This window comes from Desarmillaria tabescens (assembly GCF_030435595.1).
Source record: "Desarmillaria tabescens strain CCBAS 213 chromosome Unknown EV420scaffold_6, whole genome shotgun sequence".
NCBI classification, from domain to species: Eukaryota; Fungi; Basidiomycota; class Agaricomycetes; order Agaricales; family Physalacriaceae; genus Desarmillaria; species Desarmillaria tabescens.
Window position 1 is genome coordinate 879435 of NW_026848305.1, and position 17361 is coordinate 896795.

Here is a 17361-nt window from a genome sequence, read left to right on the forward strand (position 1 = left end):
TTCTAAGCCGGATGATGTTGGTGACGGGCGTTGATCGGACTGGCAAAGTCATCGGACTGAGATGGCCGATGGACCTAGGAGCTGAGTCAGCCGAAGCAGCGCACCTTGGACCGATACCACTTAGACTAGACAATGAATAGGCGAGTAGTCCGTTAACGCACCAGGAGTAACTTTCAGCTTACCTACCATGATAGAGGACCCATCGTACTGGTTTGTTTGTTCGAAAATTTTGTCACCAAATCTTAATATGAAGTTACGTGTAACAGACAATAGACGAAGCAGAGGTGCGTCGGGTACTATTGGTTTGATGCGCATTTCAATGCTAAGATTTCAAACCTCAGTATCTTCTGGATCAACTGGTTCAGGTATTTCTGTGTATGGATGAATGATAACTTACGATACTACACCAAGCCTCCTCCCTCCTCAGATGACGACCAGTTTGTAGTGAAGTTACGCCGGCGGTTACAAGATCTTTTGGCCGATTTAAGGGACAGGCGCAGAGGGCACCGGCGCGAATTGACCTACCCGTAGGTTTACAATATATTCAATAACTAGAAGATCTCTCAAATGTGACTATTCAGGTAGTCGCTACCTATAATACAGCATCTATTACCCTTACGATTATTATAGAGAGCCCATTATCCCATTATGATATGTGTGTCATATCCGACGCGGACAGACGGGTCGACAGCGTTTTAACTCGTGAAGGCTATACGGCGCATCAGTTCCGAGTAAGCAAACATTACCAACAAAGCAGTGGAAGACACACCAGTTTCCCACGTTCATGAGCTGGGGCTTGGATCATACGTCGTAGCCTCCACAATAGTGACTCGTGAAACAGCCTGAGGACGCTATTCACTGAGCTAGTATCAAAATTTCACGATGAAGCAACTGAAAAACGCTTCCGTTCACTTACAACATACGGGATATCCGTCCACGGAATGGTCCCTAATAGATTTACCCAAAATCAGTTAAATTCAAACGGTTATTGAAACACCCACCCTCCCCGTTATGAGCCGTAAAGTCCTTCCGGGTCCACTTCCTGTAATCTTGCGTCCAGAAGTCGTGCTTTCTAGAAGCGATGGTGATGACCTCTAATTTGGCACACCCGCTGAACAGTTTGATGACTACGGCGTTGTGGTCACTCCGGAGGATCGATAATCCAAGAACGGGCCGCATAGAAATCTTAAACACCTCTAAATTGGGCATGAGATGGACACAGTCCAAGTCGTCTGCCTGATAATCTCTTTTCGTTAGGAGAAAATGGTAGAGTGAAGAAACGATGTACCTGCACCCCCCTCAACTCCAAGTTTCTGACTTGACTGAGATACTGAGCTATGGTGGACAGATTTGGACGCATGAAGTAACCTCCAAACGTCATCGTACGGACATTGGCCAGAGAATCAGCAAGAAGGGCAGGGTCTGGTTCCGGATCATCAAGGTCTGGTATCCAGTCCAGATTCGTAATCTTCCGCCCAGGAAGGAACGTCTGTATCAGACCGTATCTCCCTCGGAGGGAAGTGAGAGAGGGAACGATATCCACAGACGGTGGAGGAATACGGGAAGGGATCCCAGCAGCTCACAAATGACTTGAGTGATTTCTGTGTCGACAGAAATTTGATAAGGTCTTCATCGCAAGAGCAATCCCAGTCAAGCTCCTCGAGCTGGAACGTGCACCCTGCGAGGATCTGTGCAGCGGACGAGCCTCCCAGGGTTCGAAACCCGAGGTACTTGAGCTCGTCAAATGCAAGAAAAGCGGTATGTAAAAGCGTCAGAAATTCCGATAATGATTCGATAGTGAAGGTGATGAAGAGCTTGTAGCTCCGGACGAATTTGGCGACGCGTGGACACGAAATTACGCGGTTGAGAAAGAGCTTTTGTGTGGTGATATTGCAGAAGTTGTTGAACGATCGATACAGGATACGCTCTGCTTCATAGTTGAATGCACGCGATGTGAGCATCAAGGAGAGAAGCGTCCCGCGATCCTCCTGGGAGTAGTGCTCTACAATGCATCGGTATAGATCGACTGGAAGGTTTAATTCCATTGCTGTGCCTTTATCAGCCATCTTTCAAGTTAACTCAGGGAGAACAAACGTGTGCTCACCAAGAATTTGTAGGGTGGGAATCTTACTGCTAGCTGGCCTGAATAGATGAAAGAAAGGTCAGACTACAAGTACCGCAAGATTTATAAATGTAAAAGAAAATTGGAAAATATGTCAACGGGAAAGCTGTAATAGGTCAGTTGCTATGCACCAACACACCCTCAAGCAGATTGGCGGGTCGCACCCGAAACGAGTGCACGCGAGACTCGCATGGCGGTCCGGTCCCGAAATCCGGATGTCACGGACGTTCTTTTCAAAACCTCCGAAACTGACCCTTCTGCTTTTTACAATAATTGGGTTAGGGACCCTTCTTCGCTTTGCGGCTATTGTGCTCTTGGTTGAAACGGGATCAAAATCAACCCGCGTCCGTTGCCTCGCACTTTTTATACTATGTCTCCGTCGTTTTACTCAGTTCTTACTACGTGAACCGGGGCTGTGAGCTATGGACGCTTATCACAATTGTCCGTAAATTTTTCGGGCCACCAGATCTATCTTGACATCAGTGCTTGACTATAGAATACCTACTATGGTCAAGTCACGATCAAAGCAGAAACAAGAATACACTTACCTCTTACTGCACAATGCATACCCGGCGTTTACTGCATCTCAGCCACACATCAAGGAACAATGCGATTCTAGGACATTTCCGTTGTTCAATTTTCTGACAGCTTCTCTATAAAACTGTTCATCATGCCAAAAAGATGCATATGCCCCCAATTTAATTAACGCCGCCACGAACAACTATACTCTCCGTAATGAAACTCAACCTTCCTCAGAGAGTGACAGAGAGCGGTAATGCCTCCATCTCCCACCGGGTTAGCTCTGGGTCTTCGCCTTTGCTCAGAAGCAGGAGTCTTTCGCCGTCCTTGCGGTCTGTTTCTCCGATTGGATCCACAGCACACAGACCAGCTTCTCCACCTTCCCCTTTAGAACTTTCCCGCCACCTCGAGCGCCTTTCCATTCTCCCGCCACCGCCTAGTGCGCAAGGCTTTCCCGAGGGCACATTCTTTCATGTCTGTAGCGCCCCTCCCCCTGCTCTTTACACCAACCTGCTGCTCTCTGACCCATTCAGAATGGACGTCCCCCGTATCACTCACGCCCGTCCTAGCTCATATCAGAGCATGAACGATCTTATCCTGTCGCGTCGCAGTTGTTTCGATATTTTCCCTCCCAGAATTCCGTCTCTCGCCCTTCCCGAGCCTGAGCCACCTGTGGTCAAGCAGGAATATCCGCCTGTTATCTACATACCCCCAGCTGAGGAAGATCCCGACTGCCTACTCCAGTACGAGTTGGCTGCTGCACTGCTCAGTCGAGGGAACACCCATCGGAAACGCGATAAAGGCAAGGGATCTCCAAAGAGAAGAAAATATACATTAAAAGTCACCTCTCGCAGGAGGTCGAATAACTGTGGCGCATAACATTTTTATTCATTTTATCACGGATTCTCCAGCATTCAATTATCATCGCTATGGGACATTATATCACCTTTCCTTCTAGTCATCGCTCTGCTTACATACCGCTGTCTTGTTTTCTCGTTGCATTGCTTTCTCGTCCTTGTTTTACCCTATCCATCGTAGTTACCTCAGCACTCACCTTATTGTTCTTCTTCCGGAACTTGTAGAAACAGTAGCCACATGTAATTTTTGTAACCTATGATGCCGTAGACATGATTGTTACGTTCCACGATATTCTAGATGCAAGCATAATAAGATAAATAGTATCATGATCCAGCGCTTATCAAAAAGTAACACCTAGTGCCTTCTTTTGATATTCCCTGCTATATATTCCGCCCGCCACCACTGCAAAAATAAAATTAGCTATTGTTCCAAAGTAAGGGAAGACAACATACCGTTACCATCCTCTTCACACCCTCCTCCACACTCACTTTGGGTTCGTACCCCAAAACCCTCCTGGCCTTTTCAATATTATGCCATCTCGACGCACAGCTATACGTCACCCTGAACGGCGTCAGTGCAGCCGGCCTCCCAGTAACCCACCCAATCCACTCCAGCAGTGTCGCCGCAGCCATCCCCACCGGCTTCGGCAGGACGAAAGGTGATCTTGGCTTCCGCTTATCCGGAAAAATGAGATCGAGCTCGTGCCATATGACGCGCATGAAATCCCAAAAGTAACAAGGCTCGCCATTGGTGATGAAGAAGGCTTGACCAGCGACAGCGAGGGGACTGTGGTTGGGGTGAAGAAGTTTGGAGCGGGCAACTGCAGAGTCGCCAAGGGCATCGAAGCGTGTTCGGACGACTGGACGGTAAGCAGAGGCGGATTCGGGGTCGTGGAAGGCTGTCGAGAGCTTTTCGGCATTGGGGGTCGGTGTTGTGTAGGGGCTTAGTGGCCGGGCGTCGCTGGTAGGTACCCGCCGAGCGCCTGTAGTCAAGTCAATGAATGGAAGAGGGTACCCCAGTATTTTCTTTTCGGCCGGTGTGAGTTCGGGGAGCTTTTCTAGACTGTATGATTTCTTCTCGTCTTCGGGTAGCTCGTCAAATGGTGGGGCAGGTGCGGGAAGGGAGAGTTTGTCTGCGGCAAGCAGATGTGCATAAGCGACGTTTTCAACATATGTCCAATCAAAGATATTGGTATTGTCGCCGATCTGGAAGTGCGTTTGGCCTTTTTCGTATACTTCGTATAGGCCAGCCATGACCTGGTGGTCTCCAGGGCTGCTCGTTTACCATGAGAACTGCGACTGCGAAAGAGATGGACCAGGCACACACCCAAATATTCCAGCAGGTCTCAAAGCAACAGTCAATAGTCCTCCCTTACCATTGGCTTCCAGAACAGCTGCCTCACCGTGAGCCTTGGAATCGTTATATGCGTCCATGGGCTTTTCGGGAGGAGGTAACCGTTCGTCAATATCGACAATGTCCGACCCGTTGAACACTACTCCTGCAGAGCTGGTGAAAACGAGTTTACGGACGCCGGTTTCTTGAGCAGCAGCTATTACTGCTTTTGTGCCATCGACGTTGACTCCCCAGTACAGAGAGGGGTCCTTGAGGCCGTGTGGAGGAGAGGCAACATGAATTATGCAGGTCGTACCACTCTACAAGGGAATAATTGTTAGCTCAAAGCAGCAGTATTTGGATAGGAAATATACCTTTCGCAAAGCAGCTGCGACTTGATCCTGTTTGCTGATGTCCCCAGAATAAAAAGGCACGTCGTGGTATCTCTGCACGATATCGAAAACAGAGACGTTGTCGCCTCTCTCGAGGAGCTGGTTCACGATATGCCGGCCTAAAAATCCACTGCCTCCAATAATGAGGTAAACGTCTTTTGAGGAGGCTGACATTATCTCTTCGAAGAGGGTAGGGGGAAAAGGTTCAAGAGGACATCGGACGATACTGAACCGCGCTGGTGGAGTGACGCGTGACACGTGCACTTTCTCGCGTTTTTATTTAAATAAAAATTGCACGATTAATTTACAAAAATACATACAGGTCGTTCAGCATTCTAATACATAGCATACATAGAGAGATGGAAGACAAGCAATTCGATATCAGAGCTAAGCCAGAACAAGCACTAGAAATCATCTCTTCTTAGCAGTAAACTCCTTTTGGCGATAGAACTTCCGAGGCACGAATCGAGTCAACTCTACGGGCCCTGGTGCTTTCAGGATAGCAGTTATAGGTATTTGGGTCGACCCTGGTTTGATATATTCGTCATGCAAAGTAGTCCAGAATGTCTCGTGAGAACTGACGGTTTCATCAAGAGAATATACGAAAAACAGCCCGATGATAACATACGAAGGGACCTTGATTTGTCTCTTGAACGTTTCGACGGTACCGATAGGATGCAGTCGGCGTCTAGGAAGGTCAATGTGTCTGGGAGGCGATTGCGGAGGGCTGAACTGCTGCTTCGGAGCCTCGAGCAGAGGAAGAGTGTCCAAGATCGTAGAAGCACGAGGAGGTTTTGACATTGACTCTAGTTTCGGTTTCTTGGGTGGATGCAAGTCTATAGAAGCAAAGGAATCTTCGATATCTTCGTGGGATCGTTTCATCAGGTTGGCTCGCCAGCTTTCCACCTTGGTCCTTGAAGGTACAACAGGGGTTTGAGGTCTATTATGTTGGCCTTCAGCAAGGTTTGAAGTGATTTTGCGGGAATCAAAGAGATCTGCAGGCCGTTCGTCAGAGCTTCGTGTCGGTGAAATGAGATGTACCATCCAGTACGTATTTGGAGATGGGCATGAGAAATTTCTCCGAGATGGATTTGAGAATCCAGTCCGAATGTATGACCTATATTTCACGAATCAGAATAAAGTTTCGGATCCTGCTAATGGAAGCAAACTATGAATGATCTAGTAAGTAGCCTGTGAGAGCATAAATGCATTGTGCGACATGAATAGGATCGTAATAACGCACTTCTCCAGCCACGGATCTTCCAGGCCATTACAGAAAAACGAATCGGCGCGGTGAAAGTCTTGAACTGAATGAGTGAGGGTGCCGCCATTTTGTACTGTTCTTCTGTTAACTCATTACCGCGTCAGCCTCGCACGGCTTACCCCAGGCCCAAAGAATTGCCTTGGAAACAGAAGGACTAAAGCAGCCTAGCGAAAAAGGTTAATTCGGCACAGGAATGCGCATGATTTGCCTACCCATGCGTCCTTCAAATAAAGGGTACATCCTGGTGGGTGTTGGTCAAGCGCTGTACTGCTGACTAATCAGGATCCGGGCCGAACATCGCATGACCTATGCGGTAATATGTAAACCGGTTTTTTCTTGTCCTGCACGTAATAACGCGGTTGCTCCTTCACCGTCACGTCAAAAACTCTTACCTCCAATGTCGTCTTCACAAACGACCTCGGCTACTGGGGTCATCACGACTTCAGCGACGTCGAGCTCGTCCTCTACAATCTCTTCCTCTTCCTCGTCGTCGAGTTCGACAGAGGTCAGCAACAGTAGCAGCAGCAGTCCCACGAGCAGCAGCAGTAGCACCAGTGCAGAACCCACAGGCTCGACAACATCCAATGGTGAAACCACTTCCGGGACCAACACTGGTGCAACCGACACCGCAACCTCGGGGCAAGCTTCTGCTACCCAGAGCCAGAGCAATAGCAATGCTAGTTCCGGACAAAGTGGTACACAGAATACCCAACAACAAACGTCTGCTATCGCTACTACAATCGTCGTTACCCTATCCAATGGACAGCAGGTGACATCCACGTCCACCATACCCGCATCCTCTTCGTCCTCTTCCTCGTCCTCTTCCTCATCATCACCATCAAATACTGGTGCCATAGTGGGTGGCACTATAGGCGGTGTTGCCGGTCTTTCCCTAATCCTCATTGTCGTCTGGTTTTTCTACAAACGCCACCAAAAGAAGCGTTTCGATGACCTCTTTGATGGGAACTTCGACCCCGACAGGGTGGCGCGGCCCCCGGACGTTGGTGTCAATGTAGATCAGGACGATGGCATGGGCGGGCGGCTTGGCGGGACGGACATCGGTGCCGGAGTGGTCTCGCCATTCCCTATGAGTGCGAGCACCGAGAACAGCCATGGAAGCTCAGGACAGAGCTATGGGAACTACTACAATGCCTCGCCCGTGTCCCCGCCGCCGATGTCGCAGTATTCAGCCGAACCGCACCCTACGCTGTACAACCCGTATACTACGCCGATACCACAGTCTTTGATACCCGGGGTTCCGCCCCAGTCCCAGCCCCAGCCCCAACCGCAGGTCCAGGCTCCTCCTTCATCAGCTCCATCTTCGAGCGGCGTGGGTGGAATGTCGGCTAAAGAACGCGAGGCAAGGCAGCACATGGGCGTCGTTAATCCGGATGACCGTTACGCGAGCTCAAGCGGTGTCATCCAGCATCAGGATGCTGGTCCTAGTGAAATTCCACCGGCGTATGATAGCCTGTTACCAGGACCTTCTGGCTCTGGCGCGGCTGGGTCGTCAAGTGGTCAATAGTTGGAAGATCGTCTGCGTGTTTCTTGACTGATATTGTATCCTTCACTAGATATACCATCCTAGTGCGAGTACTTATCCCTCTATATATTCAGATGCTCTGGAAGTCATTCTCTGTACAAATATCTTGTTTGACTGGTTCGAGTGTTAGTAATAGCTTCATGAATGTTCCTATAATGCGGTGTTTATTATAAAATCTACGTAAAAGTCTCTTCTCGGGACTCATGAACTCTAACCTCGCATTCGGATGTCGCGACTCTCGCCCTACGGTACACACTGGCAGGAATGAGCTTCATGGATCATCACTGGTCACCGCAATCCAAGAATGGCGGACATTGTCCAATACCTGAAACTACCGCCTCTCCTCAAAAAGACGGGTGATCGCAAACCTGTAATAGCAGTATAAGTATTGATTAAAACTACGGATTCCGGTATCGTACGATCGCCAAGGACACAAGGACAGTACTCTAATTTGATTTAAAACTATAGATCTGTAACTTGTATGTAAGCTGCTCGACAAGACTCTGAAGCCGGGTTGCGTATTTTGACCGGGACAACTGTCTCTGATTTGTTTAATCTGAAGGAAATTTCACATACTGAAAGTCGCAGAACATTAAAAGACCCACCTTCGCGCCTGTTCTCTTAGCTCGAAGAATTCTGTTAGCGGAACAGCACCTAGCGCAAACCCTTCCCCTCGCAAGAGCGAGAAATGACCGGTCGTCACATACCCGATGACAGGCGAAGACTCAGGTGCGTATCCCAATTCCTGATAGTATTTCAGACAAGGAACAAAGCAACGATCCTAAGCAATGCTCACCTCCGAACCGTTGTCATCTTCCACGAGATCTGTTATCGACTTCCGAGTTGACTTTTCCCAGCTCATCAGCTCATCATCAGACATGGAGTATATAACCGCCAAATCTTCCGGTGAACCCCTCTTGTGCATCTTGACTCTGACAGCAACCAAAGCTCCTTTCAGCAAGTCTTCAGACTTGATCGCGCTGTCGAGAGGTCCAAGACTACGTTTCGATCGAATTCGATTAACCTCAGCTAGGAGACTAACATCGGTACTGAAGAGCTTTGAGAGGTTATTGATGATAGCCGTAGGACCACGTAAAAGCCAAGGAGTAGCCTTGCCTGCCTCCTCCCTCTGCGTAGTGACATAGCCATCGCCCACGCCCCCCTCCGACAACCCCAAAACCGTTTCCCAATCAGCACGCCAAGGACTTTTCGTTCCTAGTTTTTCATAATTCGGTCTTTTCGCCGGAGGTTTCCGCTCCCAGCTCTCTTTGGCTTCGGACTCGCATTTTTGGGCATGCTTTTCATACGCAGTTGTGAATGGGTAGTCTCGAGGAAAGTAGGAGATTCCTGATTCGAATGCCTGTGATTGGCATTCACGTTGTCCGCCGACACGAGTGCCTGTGTATATGAGAGAAGAAAAGAATGCCATGGACCACCCGGCGGGAATGATCAGCGTCCAGCCATGAATGGCCTCGCTGTCTTTGGCGGCACGATTTCTTTCACCATTGGGTACACTTGCCAAGCTGGGGCTTTCCAACGAGCGCTGGATGAGAACGACAGGAACACGGTCGTCCTGACGGAGGGCAGTAAGGTTAGTTCCAGGGATAGCATTCTATCACAGCGAGTATATAAGAGCATGCTAGATGGAGTATATGTAGAAGTACCTTCGAGCGCCTTTCATCGAGATCCTTCTTCTTGTATTTAGGCAGTCTTCAGAGCATTCCGAGCAGTTTCATCCCAGATGTCGCTTTGCGCCAAGTGCGGATGAGGGCATAGTGAGGCACATTCGAGGCAGTGGATACATTAAGCTTTGCGTTCTTTGGAGGAAACCTGTGATAAGGCTCAGTAAAGCAATGCAAAGACTATTAGAGATCACGCGAACCTTAGCCGTGGGTCGTTTACAGTAAACCCAACTATCATCCCTCGAGGCAAACTACCGGTAGTCTGGAATATCAGCCAAGGAGGACCAAAACTGCTCAAGTGATCAACATAACGGCGACAACGGTGTGGAGTAATTATACCTCTTTGAAACTGATTCGGTCGTCGGAGGCAATAGGTTGTAAAGCACCTTTGAGTACTTGACTAGACTTTGGCCCCATGATTTCAAAAATGTTAACTTTTCCTCTCAAGTCAGCAATCTCAACGTCTACAGCCTGATCCGATGTTGATTCGTTCTTGATTCCATCCAATACCGATGAGGCAGCTGTTTGAAGAGCATTGAAAACCTCATCATGGGTTGCTGGATGAGAACGAATCCAGACCACGCGAATCGTTTCTTCGTTCAGCGGAATATCTGTTTCTTCGATCGCCTTTTCCTTTCCTTTCCCTTTGCGTTTTCGTTTTGCTTGAGTCGGTTCTGTGCTGCTTTCTTCCGGTTCTTCGGCCGCCTCGGGTTTATCCCTAGTGAATGGTCTCCACATTACGGTGATGGGAGCGATGAGACCACGGGGATACATAGTTGGCGAATATAGGTGTGTGGATAAGGTGCGCGCACCAAGAACGTACCTAATAGAAATAAACGCATCAACTTTTGATAAAAGATACGAACGGTATGTACCGTCTGTTACCCGGACTCAATTCCTGAAGGGTCACAACAGTTGTCCATTATTTTTATGAGAACGTTTTGGGGGCCTTTCAATTCGATCAAAGACTGGTATGATGCATCGTGAAGAATTGACCCTCGGACTGCGGCACGATGAGATGGACGAAACGCCTTTTCTGACGGATGGACCGCCTATTAACGGAATCAAACCTTTCTGCAAATAATACAGTAGAAAATCGAACCAGTCGGTATCCCCCACATATTTTCCATTTTCATTCTTTTAGCGTGCCAGAGGTGTGTTTCTAGCCATGTTTTGTCCCCTAGAAGATGAAAACATCAGACCCGCCTCATACATGGAAGCGCAATGAAGCCCTACTCTGACGCTTCAGGAACGACTCGGTTTTAGTTACCCGTTTATCCTTGCCACGCTTTGGCTTTTGCCGATTGGTGACCTTTTTGGCATCCATCTGCGAGTAGGATAGTCAGGATACGATCCAAGCTGCAAAAGCAAGCAACGCGCCTCCGCCTTTGCCTTTTCGCGTAAACGAACTGGTACACGACGGACATCGTGGCTAGCAGCTCTGCGACGTAAGTGTCGCGGCAAGGCTTGCCACGCCCTTTGAGTCGAGCTTGAGCTGATCGATTGTCAGCTTTGATTAAGTTTGAAGTCGAATGCTATTTACCTTGCAGTCTTCATAGCATTCTGCATGGCATTAATCTCAAATGAGCGAGCCTAGTCCAATGTCAGCAAATAAAATCCCGTCGAAGAACAAAAGGTGGAACCTCTGTGAACGCCTCGACATCGATAACACCTGGAAGACGGGCCATACCTGCCGGACAACATCAGTAAAGGAATACGACTAATGGCCTTGTCTTTGGAAATGCGCACTGTCCACTCTAGAAGGTCCTGCTTGAGCGTTCGTCCGTACAAGCTGAACTGCAATTGTACGCGCATCAGCCATCTTCAGCCTTTTTCTCTCGCGTCCAGAGAGGCCTTCGCCGTTATTTGCACGTTTCGGAGCCATATCATTTGCGTCGCCACTCGTTGAGAAAAGAAAGGAAGGAAGAACTTTGAGAGATGTAAGTCGCTTGGATTCTATCTGAAGAAAGGAAAGGAGCGAGTTCCCCGGTCACATGTCCGACACATTCCGATCTTCAACGTCGACGTTGAGCCCGTCTATATTATCCCAATGGCCTCTCTTCTGCTCCGACCTGCATCGGTGTCAAGAACGAATGCTTTAGTCTGCCGTTCTCGTCTGTTCTCTACGACGAGGGTAGTCATGAACGAGACGCCTGTCAGCATTCCTCAAAAGAAACCAATAGGAGGATTTCGCGGCGGGTGCGTTCGCATTTCGTTGTTCTTACATCTGGAGAGTTTCCTGAATGTCCTCGCAGAATTGTCGGCTTCCTCTTTGGTTTCTCTCTAGCTTCTTCGTTCGCGGCGTATCACCTATTAGAAGAATTCAAGCAAGCATCGGCAGCCCTTCAAGTTAGCGTAGAGAAGCTACAGCTAAGCACTGAAGCCGTGTGTTTCTTTCTTCCCCAACGTCCGACGAGGCCGCTGAAGCAACCATCACAGGTCACCGCGCAAGTCAGGCGAATTGAGGCTGTTGAGAAGGACTTGAAAGCACTATCGGACGCTTCTGCCTCTAAGGAGGACATTTCAAGGGTTCGCGCCGAGCTAAAGAAACTTTACGATGGTCTTCATGTTGGTAAGTAACCATCAACAGATGTTGCACGAGTTCCATGGATTTATCTTGGCCAACAGAATTTTTGGACTTGCGCACACACGTGTGGGGTATTCGTGAGTTTTCTCTGTCTCTGTCTCGTTACTGTCTGACTGTCTTTCAATAATAGAACAAGACTTGCACTCATTATCAAAGAAAGAGTCAACTTCTGTTCGTACAGTGTAGTAGAAACCCTATAGATCCTTTAACATTCTCTTGCGTTCACGCCTCTGCGCCATGTCTGTTTACGTGCGATCTTGGCGTGCTGATGTTCAAAAATTTGTATCATTCCAGCTTTAGTTTTTTATGATGAGATAAACCCCCCTACGGTTGTCTTGCCGCTCAACTTTTGGGCAGGCAAATATCATTCCCGGTGCTTATAGGACACTACGGGTCGTCCTTCGAGACAACGTATCTTACTGGTTTCCGGAGCTGGCACAGGTTGATCGAAGATGAAATTCGATTAACTGCAACTTGGCCACGACGTTCACCAACTCATACTTACTCAAGCTCTCGTAAGTCTCGAAGGACTTCAAACTCTGACTTGCGCTGACGTGTGTAACTTTAAGGATCATGCCCTTCTCCATGGACACTAACTGGCCCCAAGGCTTGAGCAAAATCTTCTCCATCTGTCGTCAACAAAACCAGCCCTTTGGAAACCGATACTACGGCCCGTACGACAAACTACTCAACTATTGCTTCGGAACGAACTCCTTCCGGTTCTTCGTCGCGCCGCAGCATCTTCCTAGCGAGTTGAATGCCCGCGACGCCGTTGACTGTATCGTGTTTATCGTGGTATTCAACGAGCAGTGCCAACCGATGTTAATCGCTGAAATTAAGGATGATGGCTGGGCTGGTAGGCCCGATTTCCGCCTGGCAGCCGACGAGCAGATCCGTCGCCGGTACGATTCCATGATGCCAGAGTGTCCCCTGCCCCGCTTGTGGGGTTTGAGCCTGCTCGGAACATCACTTCGAGTTTATTGTGGGGACGTCGCCACGGGCACTCTTCAGCCGGAATATCAAGCCCGCCCTGATCCGAACCGCATCTTACCGCGCAACTTCTTGGAAGGGAGTGGGATCTGGACATTTTGTCTCAGGAAGGCTTTAATAAGATGAAGGAGATTGTCACGGATATCTTTACTGCCAGTGCCTAAATGTGAGCCTACGTTCTCCTGCTAACGACTCTGCGGGCCATATTTCGTCTTGGTGCGTTGCTGCTGTATTGTATCCCCCTTCGTTGTTTCCTGTGTATCTTTGCGAATGACTTGAATTCCCATATGTATCAGTTTTTGGGCGACCTTGGCGCATAATGGCCTCGACTGGGGCTAAGGCGTACTCGTGTGGGATGTCTCTCTTGCGACCATCGGTAGACACCGTCAGTCGCTCCCTTCGAGTTGTGGATGCTCTTATTTGCATCTCGACCATCAGTCTGATCGCTACCCTACTGTTGGATAGCAGAAGATAACAGTGTGGCATCAAAGTCGACCTTGCTCTTACTACAATCGTTGTACCTCAGTGGCCTTTTGCCGATTTTGCCGCCGCTCCTGCATCTTTCGATCGTTGGGGTGAGTCTATGCCAGCCGTCCGAGTCCGTGCAGCTTAGTCATTCATCTCTTTCTTCCTTAAACCATGAACATACCCCAAGTCGAGATGCAGAGTGACCTTGTACCGGCTATAGAAATATCGAGGTCGAGTCAACTAGTGCATGTGGTTCAAAGCCAACAGGCAGAAAAGCCTCACAGCGTGTATTTCCCCAAAGAGAGATGGATTATTGTGGTATTAATCGCATTTTCTGGACTATGAAGGGCCTGGAGCCCGTCAATGATGTCCACCAGACATTCGCGAGATTGCTGATGCTCATCAGCGCCGTATCTGTTTACGTGCGATCCGTGCTGATGCTCAACAATTTCTATCATTCCGGCTTTGGTTTAGACTCGAACCAGTCTGACGAGGCCGTGTAGTTCCTTTTGAGGGGATGAGGACGGAATAACGACCAGGTTTCAAGTGACAGGTAGGCTGGTATCGAACCTAGCTTTGGTGAGATAAAGCCCCCTACGGTTGTCTTGCCGCTGATCAACCTTTGGGCAGGCCAAATTCATTCCCGGTGCCTATAGAACATTGCGGGTCGTCCTTCGAGACAACGTTATGCACTATTTTACTGGTTTCCGGAGCTGGCACAACTCCTTTTGCTAGGCACACTCACACGCACGGGCTGCAGCGTGGGTAACTTAGGGTAATTTCAGGTTGATCGGAGATGAGGATTCAAATCATTGCTAGGATAATCCAGGACGATCCTCGTGCCGGAATTCAAGTTGCCTGACACAATCAAGGTGAAAGTACCAAGAGGGGCGGGCCTGTTCATTCTTCATTCGGATGTCTTGCGCCGCAATTGGTTTCTAGGTGTGACTAGGAGCGACAGCGATACACAAGAATACCTAATCTGCCCTAGATGCTAACGACGAACTTCAAGATCATGATTGTATTTCGCCGCCTGCGGAGGTATTTCTTGGGCATGCGCTCTCATAGCAACCGCGAATATTCCTTGCATCATGGGATGGATAAGCGACACCCCTGTGCAGCATGTCACTTATAAGGCCAAGTTTACCATCTCTTCCCTTCACCTTCTTCCACTCTTTTCTTTGCCAGTCAAGACAGGTTCTTGCTAGATCCAAGCTTTTTTCCTTTTCCTTCATTCTTGTAGGACGTTTCTTTTTCACTGGAGTGTTCCTGTTTATCCCCTGCATTTCCTAGCCGCGGGCGTTCTCATTCGTTTAATCTTGCGGTCATATTTTTCTACAACATGATCTCTTCAAAGACCCTTTTCCTCGCGCTTGGCTCGCTTTCCGTATCTTCCTTGGCTCTGCCCATTTTTCGTCGAGAGGTGCCTCAGGGTAAATGTTTTGATTCTAAACGGCACACTTATACTCACTCTGTTCGTAGAGCATTCTCACGAACAGTTCCTAACTACTGTCGGGGCAAGTCTGGCGCTTAATAATCCTGACAACATTCAAGACCCAGTATTTGGTCTTTTGGGTAACGCTGCTGCCATCGCCGGAGCGGGGAACATCGCTGTAAGCATTTCATGCTAGTGTTCTGAAGTTCTGAACCTAAGCTTATCACTATGGATCAGGATGCGACATGTCTCCAACAAGCCACCGCTGACCAAGCCTTCACGAACGCGAAGGCTGCGGGAGATGTCGACGGGATGGTTGCTGCGTTGATCTACCGAGCTTTGGAGAGGAATTCAGGCTCCGTCGGTGCGACTACTGACGCGTGCACCAGTATCCAAGCCGTGAACCCCGAAATCGCTGCCATTCAACAACACCAGGCTGGTTTCTCTTTGGCTATAATTTCGGTAATGATATTGATAGAGCCATAGGACCCCGCTTCAGACAATGCTGCAGCCGTGAACAAAGCTATTGTCCTGGAACTGGCAAAGCAGATCGCTGCTGTCGGCGGTGACCCACAGGATGCCCTTAAATCTGGCACTTTCGCGCCTGGTCAGATCGGAGATCCGACTGCTGCTGGCAACACCTGCGACGACGCCAACGATGCTACCGGCTGTATCTTCACCCAGAATCTGTTGGTTGAAGACGCTACTGCTGATGAAATTGACGCTGCGGTTGCGGGGGTCAGCGCGAGGTGCATTCGACTCCTGGCATGATTGCGCATATATACTAAAGTTTCTACGGTAGTGGCGCCACTGACAATTCGAGCAACAGTAATGCTGCTGATGCCTCTTCGTCTGTTGATTCTGCCACAGCTACAGCAGATGCTACATGTGCGTCTGGTTCGTCTGACCTTTTTCAACTTGTTTCAATAATTCTCATTTGTTTTCAGCCGCGACTGTCACCGTCTCAGCAGGCTCTGACTCCGCCGCTACTGCATCGTACGGCGATGCCTCGCTTTGAATTGTATTTTGGCTTACCTTTGTTTTCCAGCGTCGCTGCAGTAGCTACCTCTATAGCCGCTGCTACGACCGGCGGTAATCTGCAGACCTTTACTGGAGCTCGTGAGTCGGAGTTTTTAGTCCTAGCAAGTTATGTGAACTCAGATGGAAATTTACAGTCGGGGGTGCAGCTGCACCTGCTGTGACAGCAGGTGGCCGAGGATTTGTGGTTCAAGGTAATACTTTGATGACTTATCTCACCAGTCACATACTAAATCTGCTACTTTAGGCTCCGACTCTTTCCTCAACGTTGGTGCTGCTCTCACCAGGTCGTGCGACATCCAGCATAATGCTTGTGCCAACGTCGCAAATAGCGGAGGTGCCAGTATTAGCGTAAGTGACTGTGATGCGCAAGATACCCAGTGCAAGGCGGCGGCAGCATAGGCGTTGAGGCCATTTCAGAAGTCTCTTTTATCTTCCAATTTTGTGCTTGCGTTCTAGCATACCCCGGCAATAAATTAGTGGTGATTTCTTTTCGTTCCAAGCGTAAGCCTGAAGTTCTTTGTACTACAACGGCAACCACCTTTAACGAAATCCCTGAGGAGCGTACGGTAGTATGTCGGAATCAGGGGCAGAGACTCCACGCACAGCTTTGAGATTTCGTTGACGACGAAGACGCTTTGTATGTCTACAGATCGCAGAGACTCGATACTATTTTCCTTAGGTACTTTCGGGCGAGGTGACCACCGAGGTTCTTGCCCTATAGCACCACTAAAAACGTGCTACTCGCTGCCTTTACAACCTTTGTATACATTTGTGGCATAGTCTATTGCGGCTTTGTGAATGAGAAAGGAAGCATCTGACTCGAGGCGTAGAAGGCATTCCGAGATCCCCGAAATAGCCTATCATAAACCGCCATGAATTTCTATCGTCTCAAGTTCCGGCAAAACTTAGTTTACGACGAGGTTCAGACCACTCTCTTCACCCCTAAAAGAAGCGCGTTTCCTGTCAAGTTGTATGTAAACGTCTGTGATAGTACTCGGTTTCGATAGCTAGCTTGTAAGCAATCACCGCTCTTCACTCGAATCTTCACACTGCCCAATATAAAGTGACTGATCCAATGGTCATGGGAACGAATTCTCGAATGCATGCATGGAGAAACAACGGATCTCT

At 48.9% G+C, this 17361-nt stretch overlaps 10 protein-coding genes across 10 annotated transcripts; 6 read left to right on the plus strand and 4 right to left on the minus strand.

Moving 5' to 3' along the window:
• Positions 1-96: 96 nt before the first annotated feature.
• On the plus strand, positions 97-666 carry EV420DRAFT_1516809 (uncharacterized protein; the record flags this gene model as incomplete). Its single annotated transcript, XM_060471963.1, has 6 exons — positions 97-140; positions 195-210; positions 267-284; positions 342-359; positions 412-527; positions 582-666. Coding segments are annotated over exons 1-5 (169 nt in total), but the record flags the coding sequence as incomplete, so codon positions are not given.
• A 116-nt stretch (positions 667-782) lies between these two features.
• EV420DRAFT_1638075 (uncharacterized protein) lies at positions 783-2045 on the minus strand (the record flags this gene model as incomplete). Its single annotated transcript, XM_060476793.1, has 5 exons — positions 783-851; positions 917-948; positions 1002-1236; positions 1289-1489; positions 1548-2045. 5 exons carry the CDS (start codon positions 2043-2045, stop codon positions 783-785), a joined length of 1035 nt encoding a protein of 344 aa, XP_060335645.1.
• A 542-nt stretch (positions 2046-2587) lies between these two features.
• EV420DRAFT_1048758 (uncharacterized protein) lies at positions 2588-3932 on the plus strand. Its single transcript, XM_060465522.1, has 2 exons — positions 2588-3443; positions 3496-3932. Exons 1-2 carry the CDS (start codon positions 2858-2860, stop codon positions 3597-3599), a joined length of 690 nt encoding a protein of 229 aa, XP_060335646.1. The 5' UTR covers positions 2588-2857; the 3' UTR covers positions 3600-3932.
• Positions 3657-5544, minus strand: EV420DRAFT_1048798 (C-3 sterol dehydrogenase). The gene is made up of 6 exons (XM_060465523.1): position 5544; positions 5206-5486; positions 4826-5151; positions 3952-4771; positions 3854-3901; positions 3657-3792 (listed from the first exon to the last, which is right to left on the minus strand). The coding sequence occupies exons 2-5, from the start codon at positions 5395-5397 to the stop codon at positions 3854-3856; spliced, it is 1386 nt and encodes a 461-aa protein (XP_060335647.1). The 5' UTR covers positions 5398-5486; position 5544; the 3' UTR covers positions 3657-3792.
• On the minus strand, positions 5545-6756 carry EV420DRAFT_1048855 (uncharacterized protein). The gene is made up of 6 exons (XM_060465524.1): positions 6700-6756; positions 6607-6651; positions 6467-6560; positions 6393-6414; positions 6265-6340; positions 5545-6218 (listed from the first exon to the last, which is right to left on the minus strand). The coding sequence occupies exons 1-6, from the start codon at positions 6725-6727 to the stop codon at positions 5635-5637; spliced, it is 849 nt and encodes a 282-aa protein (XP_060335648.1). The 5' UTR covers positions 6728-6756; the 3' UTR covers positions 5545-5634.
• Positions 6757-6833: 77 nt separating this feature from the next.
• On the plus strand, positions 6834-8257 carry EV420DRAFT_1516823 (uncharacterized protein). Its single transcript, XM_060471964.1, has one exon. The coding sequence runs from the start codon at positions 6885-6887 to the stop codon at positions 8010-8012; it is 1128 nt and encodes a 375-aa protein (XP_060335649.1). The 5' UTR covers positions 6834-6884; the 3' UTR covers positions 8013-8257.
• EV420DRAFT_1516825 (POP1-domain-containing protein) lies at positions 8258-11701 on the minus strand. The gene is made up of 15 exons (XM_060471965.1): positions 11462-11701; positions 11356-11402; positions 11256-11305; positions 11093-11207; positions 10949-11039; positions 10815-10892; positions 10651-10748; positions 10588-10610; positions 10052-10535; positions 9913-9974; positions 9815-9860; positions 9695-9724; positions 8827-9642; positions 8636-8775; positions 8258-8586 (listed from the first exon to the last, which is right to left on the minus strand). Exons 1-15 carry the CDS (start codon positions 11595-11597, stop codon positions 8493-8495), a joined length of 2310 nt encoding a protein of 769 aa, XP_060335650.1. The 5' UTR covers positions 11598-11701; the 3' UTR covers positions 8258-8492.
• EV420DRAFT_1760541 (uncharacterized protein) lies at positions 11697-12776 on the plus strand. The gene is made up of 5 exons (XM_060480627.1): positions 11697-11911; positions 11968-12097; positions 12152-12284; positions 12341-12376; positions 12430-12776. Exons 1-5 carry the CDS (start codon positions 11763-11765, stop codon positions 12483-12485), a joined length of 504 nt encoding a protein of 167 aa, XP_060335651.1. The 5' UTR covers positions 11697-11762; the 3' UTR covers positions 12486-12776.
• Positions 12777-12884: 108 nt separating this feature from the next.
• EV420DRAFT_1638082 (uncharacterized protein) lies at positions 12885-13415 on the plus strand (the record flags this gene model as incomplete). Its single annotated transcript, XM_060476794.1, has 1 exon — positions 12885-13415. One exon carries the CDS (start codon positions 12885-12887, stop codon positions 13413-13415), a length of 531 nt encoding a protein of 176 aa, XP_060335652.1.
• Positions 13416-14705: 1290 nt separating this feature from the next.
• On the plus strand, positions 14706-16872 carry EV420DRAFT_1049078 (uncharacterized protein). Its single transcript, XM_060465525.1, has 9 exons — positions 14706-15190; positions 15240-15370; positions 15430-15627; positions 15679-15941; positions 15995-16080; positions 16140-16188; positions 16241-16311; positions 16368-16424; positions 16478-16872. The coding sequence occupies exons 1-9, from the start codon at positions 15100-15102 to the stop codon at positions 16630-16632; spliced, it is 1101 nt and encodes a 366-aa protein (XP_060335653.1). The 5' UTR covers positions 14706-15099; the 3' UTR covers positions 16633-16872.
• Positions 16873-17361: the final 489 nt, after the last annotated feature.